Raw genomic sequence first — 22,780 nt, forward strand, 5'->3', positions numbered from 1 at the left:
GACCCATTCTACTGGGATCCGAAATCATTATCAGGTCAGCACACTCTCCATGGATCATGGAGAAAATTTTACATTACATTTCTCATTTAAAATAGCGCGGTTTTTTTTTTTTTTGACGTGTTTACAAGCAACATGTACTGTATTTGCTGACGTGCCAAACCTCTTCAACCACAGTCGAGGGGGCCCCAAATGCATCTTTTTCCAGGCACAAGTCAAAGTCGGGCCCTGTGGTCAGTGCCGTCTTAACGCATGGGCCCAACCGGGCACGGCCCGGGGGGAATCAAGAGAATAGGGGGGCCTCGAAAATAAGGACTAATTGAAATTTTCGAGAATTTTCCAAGTAGGGCTTCAGAAAAACCAGTTGGCCCGTGGGCCCATGATGGTCTTAAGACGCCTTGCCTGTGGTGACCATTAATTTTCACTTCTACAAAGTAGCCCGCGTTTACGGCAGTCCGAAAAAATTAGCTGCAAAAGAATTATAGAAATGTTTTTTTATTAATCGTTGCTAAGGGAAACAACTTGCATTTTCACCATGGTAGCAACTGAGGATTCAAAGCAAAGATAACAAAAATGGGGGTGAGTTTGAAAATTTTTCTTCCAAGATCTACCGATTTGTGTATTTTTCTCTCATTTATTATTAATTATCAGCGATATTCCGATCTGTGAACCGATTCTCCCATTTCTTATTAATTTCTATTAGAAAATAATAACTGGAATTTTTCATAAAGATTATAACAATATTTTTTTCCGCACTTCTTTTTGTGTGCGTGTGTGTTAAATTCATGTTCAGTATCTGTGAATGCGTTGTATTCATTAATTTAAAAAGATTGATTACATTTCTATAGATATTAAAAAAAAAAAGAACTAGAAATTAAGGTCATAGTCGTCCATGAATGAGATTTAAAAGAGCTTTTCATACTTGGAGCGGGGCGCGGTAGCCCGGTCGATAAAATACTCGCCTAAAGTACCGAAGGATGTTTAGAGGTGTCGCGAGTTTGATACCCGGTTCGTCCTTGTCAGGAAACTTTCCTGATACAGGGTACAACAAAAAACGGCGACTTGACCGCAGCAAAAAATTGCTACCGCAGGGAGTTCCCCCATCGAGGGGTTAGCGCACCAACCTCTCGATGAGTATAAAAACAAGCCTGCCGTTCGGAATCGGCAATAAATTGTAGGTCCCGGTCTAATTAGCCCTCGTGCGCAGAAAATGACCGTGGTGCGACAAAAATGATCAATGATCATACTTGGAGCAGGCGCAGAAGACGCTAATGTGTATCGTAATGTGTTATCGTACTTCGAGAAGGACTTTTCATAAAAAATAAAAATAATATACAATCAAAAACTCGGTTATTACGACATCGAAGATTCCGCGAAATTTTGTCGTTATAACCGAGGCTGGTGTTTTTAAGACCTTTTAAGTATGAAAAATATAATCAGATGCAATAAAATAGTGTATATGCAGGGCCCGTTCCTTATATCTTCGGGCTCTGGGCAAATATGTTTTTTCTGGGGGATCTCTTATATCTTACTCTTCGAAGCAGAGGCATATGCAGAGGAACGGGGCATGTGAACCCGTGTTGAAAATACAAAAAGCAGTTCGTTTTGGGGGCTCTAAAAATTTGTGGGCACTGGGCACCCCTTTGCCCATGCGAGAAACAGGCCCTGTGTGCATTAAGTTCCCTTTTATCATAATTGGAGAGGCCATATTTGATCATGAAAAATACTGGATATCTATAAATAAGTTTTGCGGAGAGAAATGCTGTACAGCACGGCCTCAACTAGGGGGGAGCAGGTGGGTCTCGTGCCGCGGGAGCTGGACCAGAGGGGGGCGCAAATTTTATTCTCAAACCTCTCCCTCAACAGTGAAAGGAGGCGCCAAAATGCGCACTTGCCCCGGGTGACCGAAGATCTAGTTGAGGCCCTGGTCTGCAGGGATTTGAAATGTACTTTACGGAAAAAATTAAGTTTATCAAGGCTGGGGCCGTTTTAACAGCATCACAGGCCCCGGATGATTTTTCTGATGAATAAGTGTGATTTTTCTGCCTCCCAACCTGGCTAGAAATACATGCTACCCAATTCACATACTCTTGCCTCTGTGAGTGGTCAGTGACAAACCCGCATTGTGCGAGGGCCAGGGATTGAACCCCACTGACGTGGTCGGTTGAAATTGATTTTATGTAGTTCCCAACTTCTAGGCACGATTGTGAGCCGATCTCCCCGTTAAAAAGTCTCACCACAGAGAGAGCAACAGGCCTACAAAACCAGTATAAATATTACAATCATTATACTTCACTCATTTCACTGAATTCAATGGATTTTCTGAATAAAGACATTTCAAAATTTTTCAGAATCTGTGACTCGAATTTCCCGCACCACGGTCGATAGAATGCACCACGGTGCTTGCTATCGACAGTGGCGTCTGGTGGGCCCAACCGGGGCCTTTCGGGTGTTTAGGGAGGGCCCTCATTATAATGCGATTTTGTTGAGATTTCCGAGAGAGCGCCATGTTAAGCAGACATTTTTATTCAGCTAGGCAGTATTTCCCAACCGTCGTGCCCCTGACAGCAGTTGAACCTGCCCGTCAGTGGTTCACTATTTCATTTTCATCCATTCATGTCCCGTTAGCATGACCGTGCCTTCCATTCACAAAAAAGAAATCAACCGGGCCGCAGGCTTCCAAACGTTGAGAATCACTGAGCTAGAGGGCTTCAGGGAAAATGAATTTGACTGGAAGCCCATAATGCTCTTAAGAGGCCCCGGCTATAAATTGAAGATGCGTGGTGAATTGAAGATGCGATTGATTTTATGTAGTTCCCAACTTCTAGGCACGATTGTGAGACGTGATGCGATCAACGTCACGACTTATAGGAGGTCTATAAAACTTGCGATAGTTTCAGTCTCCAAGTGGTTCATTTTTGATTAATAAAAAACCATCTTTACTTTTTCTTCAAGCCGAAAAAGAAGAAAGAAAAGTTGACGAAAGCCCAGAAATTAGCGCGTAAGAAAGAAAAAGAGGAACAGCTCAGAATACAAGCGGGTAAGAAAATTAATTATAACAAGAGTACAGAAATTCAATTATAATATTCTTGTGGATAAAAAATAATAATTTGTATACACACATCAAGTATTATTTATTGTGAGTATTATATTGATCTCATAAAACCCTCTGAAGTTCTACAGGATGTTTCAAAAAAGGTCAAAACAGGTGCGATGAAACACACAAATCAGTTATTATTTTTTTCTCATGATAAAATATTACCGTATTTCAAGAGTATAAGGACCCCCCCCCCCTTTTTGTGAAAAATGAGGTTCCAAAGGGGTCTCCTGTACATGGATAATATTATATCAACAAGTATGTTATAACAAGTATGTTATAACAAGTACTGTAAGGTACATTTATGCATACTTCCGGCACAACTCATTTGGTAGTAAATTCTCATGGAGAAGACCAATATCGTTTGAGACGTCCCCATACAAGAAAATCACAACAGATCAAGAAAAAAAAAAAAAAAAAAAAACTAGGGGAAAGTGCCCGAAAAAAAAATTGTCTACTAAACACGAGTCTTTTCCTTGCTGGTCAGAACTTTATAGTCTCAGTTCCCCCCCCCCCCCCCCCCAGCGTCAGAGATGGAGCTTACTGATCTAATGTATATGCGTATATATGAACTGACATCATCATAGTTATCACAGATACTCCCAGATAACCATGTATAAGAGTTTTGGAAACTTGAGGACACAAAATTATCACAATGTCAGGCGAAGGTATTAAAGACCATGTTGAATCTGATTCATTCGATTTCATTTAATATATTTTGGTTCTTTCCGCAGAAGAGGCTCAACGTTTGGCTGAAATAGAAGAGAAAAAAAGAGAAGAAGAAGAGCGGTTGCGGCTCGAAGAATTAGAACGGATACGTCTTGAGGTTCGAAATATTTTATACCTGTATAAAGTATACCTTGTGGAATATAAAGTATATTCAGTGACGTCGGAGCCGAGGGGGGGGGGGCGTACAAACAAAAGTTTACATTCCTAGATGTATACTAGGCAAAAGAGAAGAGAAGGCTAGAGAAATTAAGCGTCGCATGGTTGGTCACAATGAACCAATATGTCATTTATAAAAACATGGTTGGCGATTTTCAATTTGGCGAAGTTGAATGGCGCGTTTTTTTTAATCTATTTAACTACAGCCTTATATCATGTGATTTCAATTTTTTATTATGATTTTATCTGAAGACACGACCCCAATGCTTGAGCTTTCTTTTCGGTTTTCTTGGCAGATGGACAAAATAATAAGATAAGACAGAATGATCCTGGTTTCTTACAGATCCTCCCTCACTATGGGGAGTAAAAAATTACGATCCCGAAAAATGGAGACGGCTAGAAACAGCAGGAAATGAACGGATCACTACAAAATATGAGACGAAAACCATAAAAAATGTGAAAAAAAAATTAGGGAAGAGCCACTGAGCCCGTTCGAAAGCAAAACTAACTCATCTACACGTCACGGCTTAATGCACGTTTATCGCGGTAGATGGTGCAGCTAGATAGAGAGGGTAGGTAATGTAAAAACTGCATTGTAGGCACGTCAGAAAACAAATGATGCCTTGAGATTTTACTAACAGCCGAAATTCGATTTCTATTGTGGTGTAATTGGGGAAGCATGCTCCCCCCCCCCCACATTCTGGAGTAGGCCAAAGCGCTTGCAGAGTAGCACCAAAGTAGTTTGGAGTAGTAGTACTTGGAGTAGTAGTAGTACTGGAGCACTTAGTTTGGAGTAGTAGTACTGGAGCGCTTTGGAGTAGGCGTCCAGGCTGGGATCTTTTGCAGGAGCCCGGTCAGACTTTTCACGGGCCCTTCTATTGTTAATTTATAGCATAGTTTCCCAACCATTTTTGTCCCATCGCCCCCTTCTTTAGAATTTTTTCTCCCATTGCCCCAACACATAGGATCCTATATTATACCCGTATGCTTTCGGAGCACATGTTGTGCAAGACACTAAAAACCGGGTTTTCCTAGGTGCAGGTTTTCGGACCGCATGACACGCCGTCCACTCATTAATTGGAAAAGCAGTACGACTGGTCTCCTACAGAGCGCAACACGCCTCTTGCCCGCGCTTAACACCGGGCGTGATTGGCGGACTGCTTCTGGAGGAGTCAAATGCGTCGTGCGCCGCGCGTTTCGCCCATCTTCTGTTCATTTTTGTTGCGTTTTCTTTCCCTTCTTTTCTGTCTCCAATATACAGTTTTCCGTTTCTGCCGAAGCGAAATGGTCTTGTTTGGTTCACGCACGACGCAAAATACTGACTTCTAGGAAAACCCTTTTTCAGCATCAAACTGATTCGTCTGAGCATTTTCTAGGAACTTACCTTTCCTATCTGCAATGTATGAGACACAGATATGAGCTTACCAAATCACAAATGGATGGGGAAAAATTTTCTCAAGGGGGAGTTTTCAAATTTTTTACTGCAAAATAACACACTATAATCTTGGCTTGTGGGGGGGGGGGGGAGGACACCTAAAAACTCGACTGGGTTGTGTCAAAACCAGCTTTAGTAGGTGTATGTACACTAGTGGGAAAATGAAAAGAATCTGTAATATCTCTCGTCTCTCTTCTCGTAGATTCTTACTCATCCAATTTTAAAGCTGTTCATTTTAGCCTTTAGTCAGTTTTAGTCTTTTTTTAAAGCATCCTCGGTGTTTTAAAAAACTTATAATCTTTAAATTTTGTGCATTACCCAGAACGAATTAAACAATTTTCCATAGAAAAATCTATGGGACATCACGTTCCGGCTAACGAACGTGATTGAGGAGCGAATCATCTTCGTTATCCGAGGTATCACAGTATTGGTATTGCCTTGAGTTTTTACACAGAAGTAAAAGCAAACTACGTAGTTCGAGATATTTGAAATTTCGAGTAAATAGAAGTTCAAATGCATTCTGTATCGCGTATGCGTTTTGTGTCTTAATCTTTTTTTATTTTTCTCAAGGTGTTTATGCATGTAAATTCTACCTTACTGTAAATTTTGTGAAACGTTATAAATATTCTAATGTATAATTCTTGTTTCAGGAAGCTGAAATCAGAGAGAAACAGCAGCCTAGGTTGTTGTCAATTTTTCAATCTATTGAGCTGATACACAAAGCAAATAGAAGCCTTATATGGGAAGAATGGGAGGTTGTTAATTTATATTTTCATATGTGTATATACAGGGTGTTCTGTAAGTGCTAGCACAGCCTCTTTATCTCATCAACCGTCCGTCATAGAGGTACTATTCCAATTTATAAAATGCTCAACAGGCTTTCAATTACCCTATAGCAGTTTTGAGAGTGGAAATACAGTGTGTTTCACAAAATAAGAAAAATCTAAATTTTTACATGGTCCCCTTTGCTATAACTTCCAATAAGAAAGTTGTTGCCCTATCTCTCCCGATGCTAACGAAAACAAATTCCACGCTTCTAGGTGCGATATTCACAGATATGCGAATTCGAAAAACGGAGGAAATTTGGGAAAGAACAGCGTTAATTGCGGGTAAAACGGCTTTTACGCATTTTTAGAGCAGTTTTTCCCGACCTTCCTTCATTTTTCGAATTTAAATATCTCTATGAATATCGCACTTAGAAACGTGGAATTTTTTTTTTGTTGGCATTGGGAGAAACAGGGCAGCAACTTTTTAATTGAAAGTTATAGCAAAGGGGAACAGTGTAAAACTTTAGATTTTCTTTATTTTGTGACACACTGTATTTTCGCTCTCAAAACTGCTACAGGGTAATTTTTGAACGACTGTTGAGCATTTTATAAATGGGAATAGTACCTCTATGACAGACGGTTGATGAGATAAAGGCCGTGCTAGAACTTACAGAACACCCTGTATATATACCGTATATAAATGTTAAATTTCTTTTAATATGAAAAAATTTCTTTTAATATGAAAAAATTTCTTTTAATATGAAAAAATTTCTTTTAAGAGTTATACAACTTAACTATACAATTATCATTAGTAAAGCATGTAAAATAATAGGCCCTTGTATAGTTAAGGTATCCGACTACGTCGAAAAAGTAATTTTGTAAGAAAATAATGAATTTTCTGATTGAATGATGGAAAATGATAAAAAAAATTCTCATTTTTTATGAAAGCCGTATTTTTTGTGATCCCCAAATTAGCCTTGTTTTGTTTATATGGCTCCTTAAAACTGAAGTTATGTCGTGCAATTTACGAGCGTATCATACAATCCTTTAAATTTTGGTTCATAACCTGCACCATTACTACTAGATGTGAAAATAACAAAATATTCTATTCGTAGAATTAAAAACTAAATCCAAGATGAATGGGCAAAAAAAAGTTCCATTGACCGAAAAAATCAAAGAAAATGTTTTCTGTCGGCTCTGGAGGGACGCAAAATCCGAGATGAAAGGGTGAAAAAAATGTTTTTGTTGGGAATTGTCTGGATAAATTGTGAGGGAGGGGCATGACCCCCAAGGGTAGGGCTGACAGGGCTCCAGCTTGAAACCCGGGACTAAACCCTCAGAATTTTTCTTTTTTTCACTATAAATTAACTGTAGAAGGCCCCCCCTCCCGCCCATGGAAAATTTGGCTTAGGACCCGCGAAAGATTCCAGCCTAGAAGCCCTGACGCACGACGTAGGGCTATGGGGGGGGGGTGTCAATAGGTAGGAGGCGCAAAAAATGTCCTGCACGGCTACAAATTTTATCTTGAGCAGCCCCGATAGCTTACATTCTTATTTCTGGTATTTACGGTCAGAAGCCCTGTCTATTTTCTCAACTTTTACGGTATGACTCAAAAGCGTGACGTCACGTGAATTTTTACTGTGTTAAATTTTTTCTTAACTAAAGTCTACGCTGCTGACCCTTACAACCTGTCGCCCGGGTGCGGCACAAACCCCATGCACCCACGCTTAAGCCGCCCCTGGGGAAACAACTATCTCAAACCAAATATACAAACAGTATTATTCTTTTTCACAGTTATTAAGTTTTTAGGAACTATAATAGGCATTTTTGGATGCATAACATTATTTAGACAGTAAGAAAATGTATCAAGTAACCGAATGAAACTTTGTTTTATACCAGTGGCATTGTTATGTCAATGAATGGAAGACGATAAACCCATTATCTCTGCCAATGGTCAACTCTTTCCTGTCTGAATGGGATGAGCAAGAGGAGTCTTATGAGATGAAGGAATTTTTCTCAGTCTGCCACTCTTGCCTAGATGTGAGTTTTTTTTTTACTCTGTAATTAATAGTTTTTTTCGTATTGTTTTTGAACCAAAAAATTTTTGGTGTTCGAAGTGTTCATTTGTAAGAGTTTATTTAAAATTGAATTTTCCTTTCCTGTCATCATGAAGACACATCAACTCTTGCATGAAATAGCTGCCCAATTGAAGTCCCAGCTAATAAATCTTTGTAGTAGGAACAATGGTTTTTGATTAAAAAAAGCCAATGTAGATTTGTTGAGTAGAGTTCGTACAGTGTTTTTATGCACAGGGATATCGGATCTGTCTTCGTATAATTATTACCCACCAGCAAAATCCAATTTTATACACATTCGTACACTTTTCTGAAACCATCGTGCAATCATAAAATTGTGTTTCCCATTTTGTGTAACGTAAACATGGAAATGTCTAACAGTATGTCAACCTCTTTTATGATTTTCATGCGCCACCAAAAAAATATATATTTAGATGCTTCATTTTTGAAAGCTGATCTGTGCAGTTGATTTACCGTCAACCGGGACAACTTTGTCACTTTTTTTTTCTTCTTTAAAATGCTTTATTAACTGATAATGTACGAAAATGCTTCAAAACCCATCATAAAACATTAATGTTGATCTCTAGTTTCATAATCTGTGGAAACACGACACCTTAAGTGAACATTTATACATTAACTAAATAAAAAGCAGCGTTGAAAAAGTTACCCTGCAAACGGGGTAACTTTGCCATCTGTGTGGAAATCACCCGAAAAACACCAGAAATGTTTTTCTTTTAACTGTGAAAACACTTTACACCAGAGGTTCTCAACTCTTCCGACAAAAGTTTTTCGAATAGATCCTTTGTTAAACTGCTCTGGGGAGCCGCGGATAAACATTGATTGGGAGTAAGGGGCACTGCGGGTGGAAAAAGTTTGAAAACCCTTGTCTTACACATTAGTATTTACTCTATATTGTAAAGAAAGGCTCATGTTCGTCTATGGTTGAATCATGTTCATCTTCATAGGAAAGCAGCAGAAACAGCAGGAGAGACGAATTCCTGTCAAAACTCTTCAGTAAGTTCTGCATCTTGCTCGGTTCTCTCTGATTCAGAAGTGCCACGTAAAGAAAACGCACAATTCGATTCATCATCACTACTGTGATAGTCGTTCATCTTATTGCTCTTACTTTTACGACTTCCCTCAATTTCATTCGTTGTAGAGATATTCGGAAGGGACTGGTCCTTCTCTATCAAGTGCAATTCTCGCCAATGGTCCGGTGCCACATCAATTCACAGTCTTTTTCTTTTCTATAGAATCTGGCTGTAGCGTAGTGTATCATCATAATTTTGATACCGGCTTGATACTAATGCGTCTTGACATCTAAACGACCTCTAAAACAAACACGAAAAATGCGCGATTTGAAAAAAGTATGCAAGAATTTGAGAAAGTGGCGAAATTCTAGGTTGCAAAATTCTTGGCAAAGTTGCCCGCATATTCAACAGGTTTCTTGGTGCAATATTGACAAGTAATATCATTGAACCTAAATACAACATAAAATTTACATCTAAAAGTGATTCTGAGAGAGGATTATATGCTGTATCAAGCAAAACAAGTAGTTTTTATTTGCCTCTGAATGGACGGGCAGGGCTAGACACTTTTGTACACTACCAAAAATCGAAAACAAAACTACTGACAAAAACCTGTAAACAACTGGTGAGGCTGAAAGTGCACGAAAAGGCTATCATTCAATGTCTTCTCTGTGCGATGAAAATATTGGCGCCTCTATCGATTGGTTCATGGGGAGTTTGAAGGGAGCAAAACAACATCTTTTTCAAAAACTATCAAAGTTGTTCCGGTTCACGATATTTGGTTTTAATTTATCCCTGTCAAATACGCTTCTAAAAAAATTCACATTGCATTTAACTTGCAGATTATTCAACAAGTAGAAACGGCTCTTTTGAACTGCCCAGACGTGGATTCAAAGACGGAAAGTAATTGGAAAGAGGTACAAATATTATAAAAATACTGTCTTTTTTCTCCCCAAAATTAATTATCTTTACGAAGAGTCGAATTTTAAGGTTTTGTATAGATGCATTTCACTTTTACTGTGCATTTGTCACGAGTTTTTCATTTGCAGTGGGTTATTCTTGACATTTGGTTAGTTTAAAAACTCTTGACGGACGACAAAGCAATTTCATAGATTCATTACTGATTTCTAATATGAGTGTGGAATTCAATTAGTTAAAATTTCAATGCTATAGCAATTTACCAACCAGAATTTATATAATAACAAATTTGTGGGTATAATTCTTACCATGTTTTTCAAAGATCATCACATATGTCAGATCTATATAATCTGAGATAACATTTTTTTTGTTTTCTTTTGGTTTTGTTGATTAGGATTTCTATTAAAATACTTTGGTTTACATGAACTATATTTATCGTAGAGAAATTTTTCAGATTCAGACAAACTTGAAAAGGGCTTTGAATAGGAAGTTCGACAGCATAACTTTTCTACTCTTAAGGGTGAGTGAATTTTCGGAGCAAAAAGCTTGTGCATGCATGTTCGAATAATTGGTTAATATGTGTGTGTCTCTTGATATTAGGTTCTTATAGATTATGATTTCAAGAAGGATATCAGAAGCTTGAACTTTTTATTTGAATTTTATTAATATCGTTTATTGCCTCTTAACTCCACTTATCATTTGAAATGTTTTGATGATAATAACACTTTATTTTTGTTATATACTGTTTGCAGTGCATCTACATGCACTCTAGTACACTCTACATGCGGATAACTCGACTCTATCCCAGTAACTCACTATTTATTATTCCCACAATGCTAAATTCACTTGGGGGGGGGGGGGACCTTGCTAACTCAACACATGATGACTACATCTCATATAAGTCAACTACGATTCATACCACAACTCATTTTTAGAAATCGTTCGAGTTGTTTATCAGTTCGAAAAATTTTACTACATTATTCTTGTGTGTTTTAAAAATACTACGCTTCATTGTTTCTGCCGTTTGTTTGTCGATTCCCGTTATCCTTCTGTTTGGAACCTGAAAACTCATCCTGTGAACCTACGAAAGCCACAGTTGGATGTGAATGATTTATGAAATTTCTGAGCTAGAAATGGTCGAGAAAGCTAATTTGAAATGTTTTAAGTGAGAGGGAGGAAAGTTATTTCAGACAAATGCTCAATGACACAGTATTGCACATTCACAAATAATAGACCGTCTGGAAATCGAAATATGCTTTTTCCAACTAATTCGGGATTACTCCCAAACTTTGCATAGAAAATTGCTGATCAAAACATTTTATGACTTTGTAGATGATATTACAGGAATAGATGAACTATACAGGGACATATAACATTATACAAACGGTTTTTTAAAAATTGATAAAGGTGAACTGAAATAAAAACTCGCTAACTTGACATTTTTTTAATTCCTCTGGAGGGGTATCGAGGTTAAACGCTGTATTTTCTTCCTCAATCTGGATTTGTTTTTTGTTTCTTTTTACCTTGCACCAGCATAATATTGTATGCCCTACTGAGTTGGCCTCTGACCTTGACGCGAGAGAAGGGAGGGTTCATTTTCCAAAAAGGGGAAACGGGGGGAAAGGCGGAAAAAACTCACTAAAATAGCGGAAAAAACTCACTAAAATAGCGGAAAAAACTCACTAAAATAGCGGAAAAAACTCACTAAAATAGCGCAAAAGACGCCAACCGAAAATACCAACCTGCTCCTTTTCCCTGCGACCCTTTTACCAAAAGAAGATAAATAGAATCACCCATTGTGACGTTTCATGACGTAGCCAGAGGCAAACTCAGCGTGGGTATACAATACTTTGAGTTGCCTATGAAAATGAGAGAACTGAAGCCGTTTGGGACTTATTTTTTATGCAAAAATGCTTAGAAAGAGATTACTAGTGCTAGAAATAATATTTATAAATGCTAAAAACACTTATAAATTTGAATTAATTCTATGGGAATTTTGTAACTAAAAGAAATAATTGTCCTTCCCTCTTGTGATTTGTTTCTCTCTCTCTGTAGGATGCAGCATCTAATATCAGCCCAGACTCTTACAATATGGAGTATGGAGTGGTGGACACGGACTTTTTGAAGGATGGAAAAACTAAATGTCCTCAGTTGATGGTTTTCTTGTGGGCGAATTTCGTGAAAAACATACGCTACAAAGGAATGGAACTGCTCGATCTTTGTTTTAAATTCGAATTGCCCGAATCTTTAGTCAAGATACCATGTGCTGTTCGATTTTTACACATCCCTGTGGATACTGTTTCCATCTTTGAGGATTTAGATGAAAACTACGAGGTGACTTCAGAGTATGAGGAGCTGATCAAAAGTTTTCGAGGTGATGTGTGAGATATATATTTCTCCCAACAACCTGTATTCAATATACATATACAGGGTGCCTGGGAAAGTCCCTTTATCCTGCAATAACTCGCGAACCGTTGATCCCAGAAACATACTTCCAATTGGAAAAATTATCCAAACAGCGCGTAGAACCACACACAATTGGGCATTTTTTGACGCACTAACGGCCATTTTCTGCACACGAGGGCTAATTAGACCGGGACCAACAATTTATTGATGATTCCGAACGGCAGCGTTGGAAATTTCGCCTTTTTTTATACTCACCGAGAGGTTGGTGCGCTAGTCCCTCGGTGTGGTACTCCCTGCGGTAGCAATTTTTTTCTGTGGTCGTCGCCGTTTCGGCTATAACCCTGTGTCAGGAACGTTTCTGACAAGGACGAACCGGGTATCGAACTCGCGATCGACACCTCTAAACATCCTTTGGAACTTTAGGCGAGTATCTTATCAACCTGGGCTACCGCGCTCAGGGGGTGTGGGTAGAACTCAGATACATCGTTAATGTTGCAAGGGGTTGTATATAGTTATTTAAAAAAAACTTTTTATTTTCCCACCCTGTCCTAAAAAACCTAATTAGAAAGTTGTTGCCAGTAAAAGTGATAAATGTAGTGAAATTTAATCAAACTTTCCTTATCGAGATGATTGATAATTATGCATAACCACCAGTGTTTCACTTTTACACACAGCAACATATAGGAACCAATTGCAACCTAAGCCAAACGTATAAATGTGAAAGTCGTATAAACGAGGTTGTATTGCATGTCGTACCTCCCCAATAGCGGACACTCCCCTTTAGCGGACAAAAGTTTTGGCCACATGAGTGTCCGTTATCGAGAGGTTCTACTGTATGACAAGAAATCAAAAATATGCGTAACAAATGAGAACAAATAAATGTAATAATGGTAAAGCATATGGCACGAAACATGAAAAAAATATATGCAAAAAAGAAAAAAAAACCACGCATTTGAAAGTGAAGAAAAAAGAAAAAAAAAATTAATAAAATTGTGAAAATATGCTTTCGAAAAAATGCCTTAAATTTTTTTCAATGTGCTCTAAAGGACCATTATACGTTTTTTGAAAAATACGCATTTAGAAATGCTGAAGTTTCCCTAAAAATGATAAACATGCACAAAAATGGAGTGTAAAATCGCTGAATTGAACTAAGAGGAAAATAAAAATATGAAGTAATACTAAAAAATGTGCCCAAAAAATGAAGAACCCTTGTATTTAGGAGTGCAAAAATGTCCATTTAAAAAATATGCTCTAAAATGAAGAATATGCTCTCAATGACAAAATAAAGAAATTTGATTAAATTTGAAGAATGAAAATAATCTTGCACACATTAATACAACATAATCAATACATAGAAAAAAAATGATAAAAATATGCACCTACTATAAAGCATTTATATGCACTAGCTATAAAAAGTGCTAAAATATGCACTTATGCATTTGCATATTATCCGGACTTTAATGATGATGTAGTTTTTTTTTGAGGGGTTTTGTGTTAACTCAACTCTTTTTTGATGATGGCAGCCAAAGCACAAAATCACAAACCGGAGCAAACTGAAGCAAAAGAAACGAAAGAAGAAGAGGACGAAGGAAAGCAAGAAAACGCAGAAGTAGAGGAACACTTGCTTTCCTCTGAACCAGATGATAAAACTGATGAACTAATTAAAGAGCATATTTTGGATCCAGATATCATGGGTACATCAAGATCAACCTCTATTGCATCTATCAGTGCGTTAACATCTTCAACTGAGGTATCTATACGTATTGTGTGTGCGAATGCTTGTATTCAAAGGAGAGTTAGGAAGTAAATGCGTACAAGTTTTCCCATACTTTAATTTTTGTATTATTTGCCGCCTGGGGCAAACGATCTTCTCGCCCCTACCAATTCAAAATTCTATAATTTTATAACGGTGTTCTATGTGTTCACCTAAAATTTGTCACCCCCCTAAATTTATCGGGGGAGGCCCTGCTTATATTTCCACCGATGAAGAACAAATTCTTGTCACTTTTTCGACACAAACTCAATGCATTTTTAATGAGGGGGAGTACTACTCAAAAATATTCTTCAGCTATTCTACATTTAAATTGCTTCCAAAGTCATGTCAGAACCTCGTATCCTTCACGACAAAGCACAGCTGCTGGCAGCAACAGTAACAATACAGTCTGTGTACAATGGCTTGGTTTTTTATCGCTATTGCATCAAATCCTTGCATCGTGGATTTTTGACATCGAAATCCAACCCTGCAACACAGAGATGCTCTTCCCATTTTAGTCACATTGATTCTTCAGTTTCTTGTCTACCTTTTCCCTGTCAAATCAGTTCTTCGCTGATTCAGGGGCACTATAAAGCTTTCACTTACAGATTCATTTTCTCGCTCTTGAACACACACACACACGTCATTAATTTAGAACTGCTTTGTTCAGGAAGTGTATTGTAGATCATTTGATCATTTTTGTCTCACCGCGGTCATTTTCTGCATACGAGGGCTAATTAGGCCGGGACCTACAATTTATTGCAGATTCCGAACGGCAGGCTTGTTTTCTATACTCATCCGAGAGGTTGGTGCGCTAACCCCTCCATGGGGGTCTTCCTGCGGTAGTAATTTTTTCTGCGATCATGTCACCGTTTCTGTTGTACCCCTGCGTCAGGAAAGTTTTCTGACAAGGACGAACCGGGTATCGAACTCGCGACACTTCTAAACATCCTTTGGTACTTTAGGCGAGTATCTTATTGACCTTGGCTACCGCGCCCAGGTGTATTCTAGCTTTCTTAAAGCAAAATTCTTAAAACTTATTTTGTCATTATGTTGCTCCACATTTTTAAAAGACTACCAACAGATGCCAGAATCTCCTGGACGCACTTTGCCGAAGCTGCATTAAGAGTCTTCAAGCGGCTTTGCACTTTGCTGAAATATTTTCTCCCTCAACCACTTTTCGAAAGTCAGGCAAATTTTAAAGTGTGTTATGGGGCATACGTGTCACAAAGTAGCCCCCGCTTTACAGAATTATTATCCATATTTATCCGCGAAATTAATATTCATGCAACAATTAAAAATAATGAAAAGTTCCAAGAAAGTAACTATTTTCGTGACTATTTTACCTTCTTGATCACATTTCATTGCATTTCCATAGGCTGCACCGTACTCAGATGTGACCACAGAATATGTTGATGAAGACGCTGCAAGTTGTTTGTCGTCAACTACACTGCATAGCAGAGCATATGAACCTACATCAGAATATTTATCGACATGTGAGTCCTTTACACATTTATTTATTTACAGAAAAAAGAAAAAAAAAGACTTTGGTGAAGTTTTTTGTAGTTTAAAAATTTATATTTAGACAGTAATTTTTATTCTTAAATGAGAAAAATTATGAATTCCATTATTACTTTGTGAACAAAATTACTTTGTGAACAACTTTCATCTGATTTTAAGAGAAGCTGCCATCTTATTAAAAATAGTTTTAATCCAATACAGGGAAACCTTACTACAACGGTACTCGATATAACGATAAATCCCTCTAGAACGATATTTTTTGAGATGAAAACAGCTACAACGATACTTTTTTAAAATTTTGATCGAAATAGCCTTCTTAATATAATTCTAAACTCGTCACCAGTGGCATATTTACCGGAAGGGGGGAGGGGCTTAGCAGGCTATAGCCCAGGGCGGCAAATTTGAGGAATGAGTGGTGAAATTAGTAGAAAGAATGGCAAAATTTGTATAGAGACCCAGGTAGTAAAACCTTAAATCCATCTCTAACTAGAGAGCGAGAGACTAGGTAAGTGAGTGATGAAACGGGTGACCTAGAGAGTTTGGAAGCGTGTGAATGACCAAAAGAGGGACCTAGAGTATGTGTAAGTATATGAAAGACCAAAATAATTACCTAGAGCAGCGGTTCTTACCCTTTTTTACTCGCGGAGCCCTTTTCAGTATATAATGTCTATGGCGGAGCCCTGTTTGACTCGAGGAGCCCTTTTTGTACTTAATTTTTATGGCAGAACCTTGTAGGCATCTCTTATTTACTTATCAAATTTACTGATTCATTTTATTTTCCTCGAGCCGCTGGCAGGTGCACACGAGCCCTTGGGGCTCCGCGGAGCACCGGTTGAGAACCGCTGACCTAGAGAGAGCGAGGAGCCACGTCAGTGAATGACCTAGAGTGTGTGCAAGCATGTAGTTGACCGAAAGAGTAGCCGCCTAGGGAACTGAAAAGAGACCATGTCAGTGAGGGACTAAAAGAGTGACCAAGAGAGAGAGAGAGATGTGTGAGAGTATGTGAATGACCAAAAGAGTGAGCTGGAAAGTGAGGGACCAGGCCAGTTAAGGACCAAAAAGAGTAACCTACAGTGTGTGAAAGCATGCGAGTGATCAAAAGAGTGTACAGGCTAATAACAAGGGTGGAGGAGGGGTCAAGCGGATTTTCACACAGGGAGGCGAATTCGAGGAATGAGTGATCAAGAAAATCAGACTGGTATGAGAGAGGGGCGGCAAAATGTTTGTAGCCCACATTCGGCAAAACCATAAATGCACCTCTGCTGGTCACATATTTTTGTTCTTCCGAGTACGTCTAATAACATCGGTACCTGGTAGCACCTGATACCGAAAGTGTTTTCGTTAACTCTACTTTTTGCGTGATAAGGTGTATCGTGATAAACCCCTTTACAGGGGCAATACATCTAACTGAATTTTGTTTAACAGCTTCATCAATTAAAATTTTTTGCGGCAAATAAATACTCAAAAGCGCATTTTTTGGTGGTGCTAACAACCTAACAACACCGATTTTGAAAAGATGCCAACAGCAGCATAAATTTGATGGCACGTGATGATAATGTTGCCCCTCGATGTAACAGTAATTCCTCTACAACGACATTTTTTTCTTGGTCCACAGAATATCGTTAAAAGTTTCCCCGCATTTACTTATATGATAACAATACTTTGCGGCAGTAATGTTAATGCAGTAATAATCCGGCAGCAGTTATAATGCATTGACATTAAACCCATATATGCTCAGCCTGTTGACCAAATGTGGCCGTCACAGTTATCTGATGTGGCCAGCGACCTGAAACCTAATTTTGTAAAAATGAACTAAGCAACACATTTACATATCACTAAAGTGAGCCGCAGTGCAGTCCCACATCACTTAAGTGACTCACAGTGCAGTTCCACATCGCTTGGGGCCCGTGGCACTTAATTAATGTTCCAGGTCTCTCGAGTGCTATGCGGCATTTAATTAATGTTCCAGGTCTCTCGAGTGCTATGCGGCATTTAATTAATGTTCCAGGTGTCTCAAGTGATACGTGACATATTTACAGATCACTAGAGTGACCCGCGGTATATTTACAGATCCCCTGAGTGACCTGCTGCACAGTTCCAGAGCACCTGAGCGGTTCTTGTGGAGCAGTTAGCTCCGTTCCAGATCTCCCGGGTGGTTCTTGATGAAGTTGCACATCATTCAAGTTATCTCCGGCACAGTTCTAGATCACTCAAGTGGCCCGCTGCATATTTACTGATCACCTGTGGCCCAGGACACATTTTCAAACCAATAAAGTTGTTCGAATTCTCTTAAAGATTGAGCACCCTATCACTCTGAACGATCTTCGCAGTCCCTGGTGGAAACTAAACATAGGCCTACTTTAAGGCCGAAACTATATCGAAAGTAGTGATCAAAACAATAATCAATCGAATCCAATTTCAAAATAAATTTTTCTTTATGGAATTCATTAACTTTTTCTTCAAAAGTGCGAAAAAAAAAAAATCACACACAGGCAATTTTCTTGTATAGTTTTGTTCAGGCAGTTTTAACAATTCTATGCCATTTTGTTCTTGTCGGTAGTTGCTAGGTAACAAACACTCCATCACACAAAAAGTTTTAACACTACGCAAAAAAAAGCACATTTATTTGCATATTTTAATGAGGTTATTTCATTTTCAGCCATGGTGAAAGAGAAATCTTACCTAAGCTATGATAAATACTTTTTGGTGGGAGGAATCTTCCACTTTGAGATGTTGGCGATTCCCTATCAACCAGTGGAAGTTGGATCGTGGGTTATGACTCTTTGTAAGTTGCGCTTTACCATGATATGTTATTCAGTGGTATTTCGGAAAATCAATTGAAACAATTGAGTTAGAAGTACCTTTTAAAGTAAATCATATACAGGTGAATTCAAAATTGATCATTTTGAATTTTTTTGGACAGTTCAAATTTTAGGAATTCCCCCTCGAGTTTTCAACTTAATGTCAAAATCTCTTGTTTAGTTCGATATTTTCCCCTCATTTTTTGGATAATTTGAAGATATTATTTAATAATTTCAGATATTTCATTTGCAAAATGTCTATTTTTTTCAGAATTTCCGACTCAATTTTGGTCATTCTTTTCTTTATTCCGTTGCTTACTTATCTTTTCCAGAATATATAACATGTGGCCAACATTGAAAAAAATTACAATTAATAAAATCTGAACTTTTTACTGTAGATTTGAGTAAGAAGCAATGTTTTCGTTACCAGTTCCACACACTATCTTTTGTCTTTCTGTGGGCAGCTGGAGTTTCACCAGTTCTTGGATGACTTCATTAGATCCCACTAAGAACAACCCTTCCTTTTACTATTTGTGAAAGCACTGTATCCTATGTCAATGAATTAGTAATTCAAATTTTGGATAATTTGAACTTTTTTGTTGTCCCCTTGAGCTTCGAATTAACCAAGTTCGACTGTATTTAAAATCTTAAACAACCATCTCTTCCTCATTTTTTACACAGATTTTCATGTACCCACAAAAACTAACCAGAAATAACTTATTAATCAAATTGAGACAGAGTTATCATAACAAATTGCTATTATGAATTATGTATATGAAATATTTTAAACTTTTTTTTACAACTTCCTGTGCCATACTTTAAGTCAGCGGTTCTCAACCGGTGCTCCGCGGAGCCCTTGAGGATCCTTGTGCACTCTCCAGGGACTCCGCGACCGCTCGAGAAAAATAAAAATACAGTAAAATTTAAAAAAATTATTATAAATATTTTTAAACAGTAAAAATAAATCAGTAACTTTTATGGATAATTAAAAAATGGGCCTACAGGGCTCCGCCATAGAATTTTTTACTAAAGAGGGCTCCGCGAGTCAAAAAAGATTGAGAACCGCTGCTTTAAGTATTCTCTCTGACACAGATCACTTTCTGGATGAATTGAAGATAGACAAATTTTTAAATTTTTTTTAAGTTTTCTTACGAATTTATTTCAATTTTTTCTTCCATAGGTGAAGATAAAAGGCCAACAAAGATTCCATATGAAACAGACATCACTCCAATACGCCAGCCTTTGCCAGCAATGTCCCTTGCAGCAGCAGCAGAATTTTCTGACTCCGAAATTAAACGTTTTGAGAGAGAAATGGCTTCCGCCATACACGTATCTTTCTGGTAATGCTCGTTTTAAAACTGAAGTTTATCTCAATCTCTGTACCATTATTACCCTATATTACTAGTTAACCGCACATGCACCTACTTCATAAACATTCCTCTGGAGAATTTCTGATGACTTGGTACATCCCGGAATGTGTTATGAGCGTACATGCGCGTTTTTTTTCTGTTGACAGAGTTGTTATACTCGAACTGCCACTTGTCTTTCACATTTTGTAGTGAAAATTGTAAATGCCTGAATTTTCACGTGATCACTCCACTGCCACCTTCGTCCAATAATTTTTACTTTTTCATTGAATACAAAACTATTGGCAGAATGGGAACTTCACTGGTGTTAGCCCACACCAATTATTTCCTTTTGAACATTTCTCTTTTTTCCAGAGCACGAAGCTCCGTAAGATTCCTTAGCTTTGTGCCTACTGCAGTTTCACTTTTATTCAACCAAATTATTAAATCATAATCGGTAGCTTCTGGGGCTGTTGTTTCCATGGCTGTCTTAACAGCCTAACACACCCCAGCTGGTTTTCTGTGGTTCCCAATTTTGAGGCGTGAATGCGAACCGATCTCCACATTGAAGTCTCCTTACAGGGAATAAGACATATACAGATAATAACGGTACACATATTTAGTCATTACACTTCATTCATAGTTCGAAAAATAGATATGGCAGCACTAAAAATTCATACACAACACTAGATACACACTCAGACTGTAAAGTACATATGCGCACTTCTGGCACAACTCATTCGGTAGTAAACAGCCCATGGCGATAGACCAGATTTGCGCTCAATAAGAAAGAAAGCATAACAGCACCCCCCTCCTCCTCAGGCAAAGTTATTTTTCTGGAAGCCCCACCAACCTGCAAACCGATTTACCTGCCTGATCTTGAAAATTGCAACTAGATCTCACTATCATTAGGCTGCATCATCATGCTATGCCTGGGTGGGCACTAGTTATTGGGATTTGTATTCTTAAAATTTTAATTCACGAGTTACAAGGTGTATTGAATACAATTTTTCAGCTTGCCAAAAGATGTTATCTTTCTGGAAAGACCCGTGCCGGCTATTTGGGAATCACAAAATCATCGCTTTAGGAGTGATGGATTCTTTGACATCAACTTAGTTGGTATACATTTCTTTTATAAAAGAATTATTTGAAATTTATATCAGCTTGAAATGATTGAGAATTTGATGGTAAAATTTAAAAATTTTAATTATTCAGCTATTTTTTTAGAAATAGAAAAGAAAAAAGAACAGAGTTAGAGCGCATAAATGAATGACACGATTCAGGGCCTCCCTTACCAAATGCGATTCCCGGCGCGAAAATAATAACTGAACCAGGTGCGTTTCAGCAATTTTGGGCACCAAGAATGCTTAGAACCCCCATTTTCAGCAGGACTCCTAGGCTAGGATTTTTGTGTGGACCCCCCCCCCCCGGCCAGATGTTTCACTGGCCCCAATAGTGAATTTATATCATGAAAACAAAAAAAATAAGAATCGGCCCAAGGCTGAGGCCCTGCCAGCCTCACCTTTGTGGGGGGGGGGGTCATGGCCAGGGCCGTCTTAAGAGCATCATGGGTCTCGGGCCAAGCGCTTTTTCTGAGACCCCACCTTAGAAATTCTCGAAAAATTAACTACTTCTCATCTTTGAGGCCCCTCTCCTCGTGAGGACCGGGTGGGCCCACGCGTTGCGTTACGATGGCACGCCCCGTCACAATTTTATATATTTTGTGGGGGATAAAAATAGACATTTATTACTTCAGAATATATGGGAATGCTGAGAAAATCCACACACACAAAAAAAACTTTAACTCACGCACACAATTAAATGAAAATTTTAACACAAAAATTGCTGGAAATTCAACACTGAAGCTAATTTTAAACTAATGTATGAGAGAAAAAATTCCCGAAACTAACTTTTAGACTCGATGAATTCAAAATAACTAAAATAAATAATTCCAGAATTGATGAAAATTTTCAGAATTAATGGTAGAAAGAAATTCTAGAATCCCTGAAAATTCAGAATTAATGTGGGAAATAATCGCAGAATTAGTGAAAGCCTCCAACAATTTACAGTGAGTGCAAGGCCCAGCGCAACTGCGCCTGCCTGTTACACACCCCCTAAGGGCATGTTTGACGCGATTTAAAAATTTCATATTTTCAAAACTATTGCGCATAATATAATCAGTAACACATAAAAATAAAGAAAAACATTCCAAGCTTCTTTTTTTCCCAATTGCAAATGTTCTATGTATGAACCTTTCGTAACACAAGAACCATCTAATTTATAATCAAGTTCATTCCACACATTCTGCAGCTTTATACAGTCAATGGTTTAAAAAATGGTTCAAAATGCAGCCCCAATGTGTTCTTTAAGTACATTGTGTTTTTGGCGATTAAGTTCATTATAAATTTACTCAATTACTCAATGAACTTAGAGAACACATCTGTGTGGTGCATTTTCAACCATTTTTTAAACCCCTGACTGTATAAAACTGCAAAATATGTTGGAATGAACTTGATTACAAATTTAGGTGTTTGTTGTGTTACAAAAGGTTCACGCATCAAACATTCGTAACTGAAGAAAAAAATTGAAATGTTTTTCGTTAATTTTTCACGTGTCACTGATTATATTATGTTTTTTAGTATGCATTTATAGTATTCGTTTCAAAATTCAACTTTTTTTTTTGTTTAGTAGGTGTGAAAACGGGATAATAATTTTTCCCTCCCTCTATCTTTTTTACTTTGGCAATTTAGA

At 38.0% G+C, this 22,780-nt stretch overlaps 1 protein-coding gene across 1 annotated transcript; it reads left to right on the top strand.

Moving 5' to 3' along the window:
* Positions 1–570: 570 nt before the first annotated feature.
* Positions 571–12,587, top strand: LOC149086403 (dynein axonemal intermediate chain 7-like). The gene is made up of 8 exons (XM_089231772.1): positions 571–576; positions 2,953–3,037; positions 3,829–3,920; positions 6,065–6,169; positions 8,081–8,221; positions 10,127–10,201; positions 10,657–10,722; positions 12,258–12,587. Exons 1-8 carry the CDS (start codon positions 571–573, stop codon positions 12,585–12,587), a joined length of 900 nt encoding a protein of 299 aa, XP_089087898.1.
* The last annotated feature ends 10,193 nt before the right edge of the window (positions 12,588–22,780 follow it).

The sequence above is a fragment of the Pholcus phalangioides genome, unplaced genomic scaffold (genome assembly GCF_987345545.1).
Source record: "Pholcus phalangioides strain wild (caught in Gottingen) unplaced genomic scaffold, Ppha-v1.0 ptg000004l_1, whole genome shotgun sequence".
In the NCBI taxonomy this organism is placed as follows: Eukaryota; Metazoa; Arthropoda; class Arachnida; order Araneae; family Pholcidae; genus Pholcus; species Pholcus phalangioides.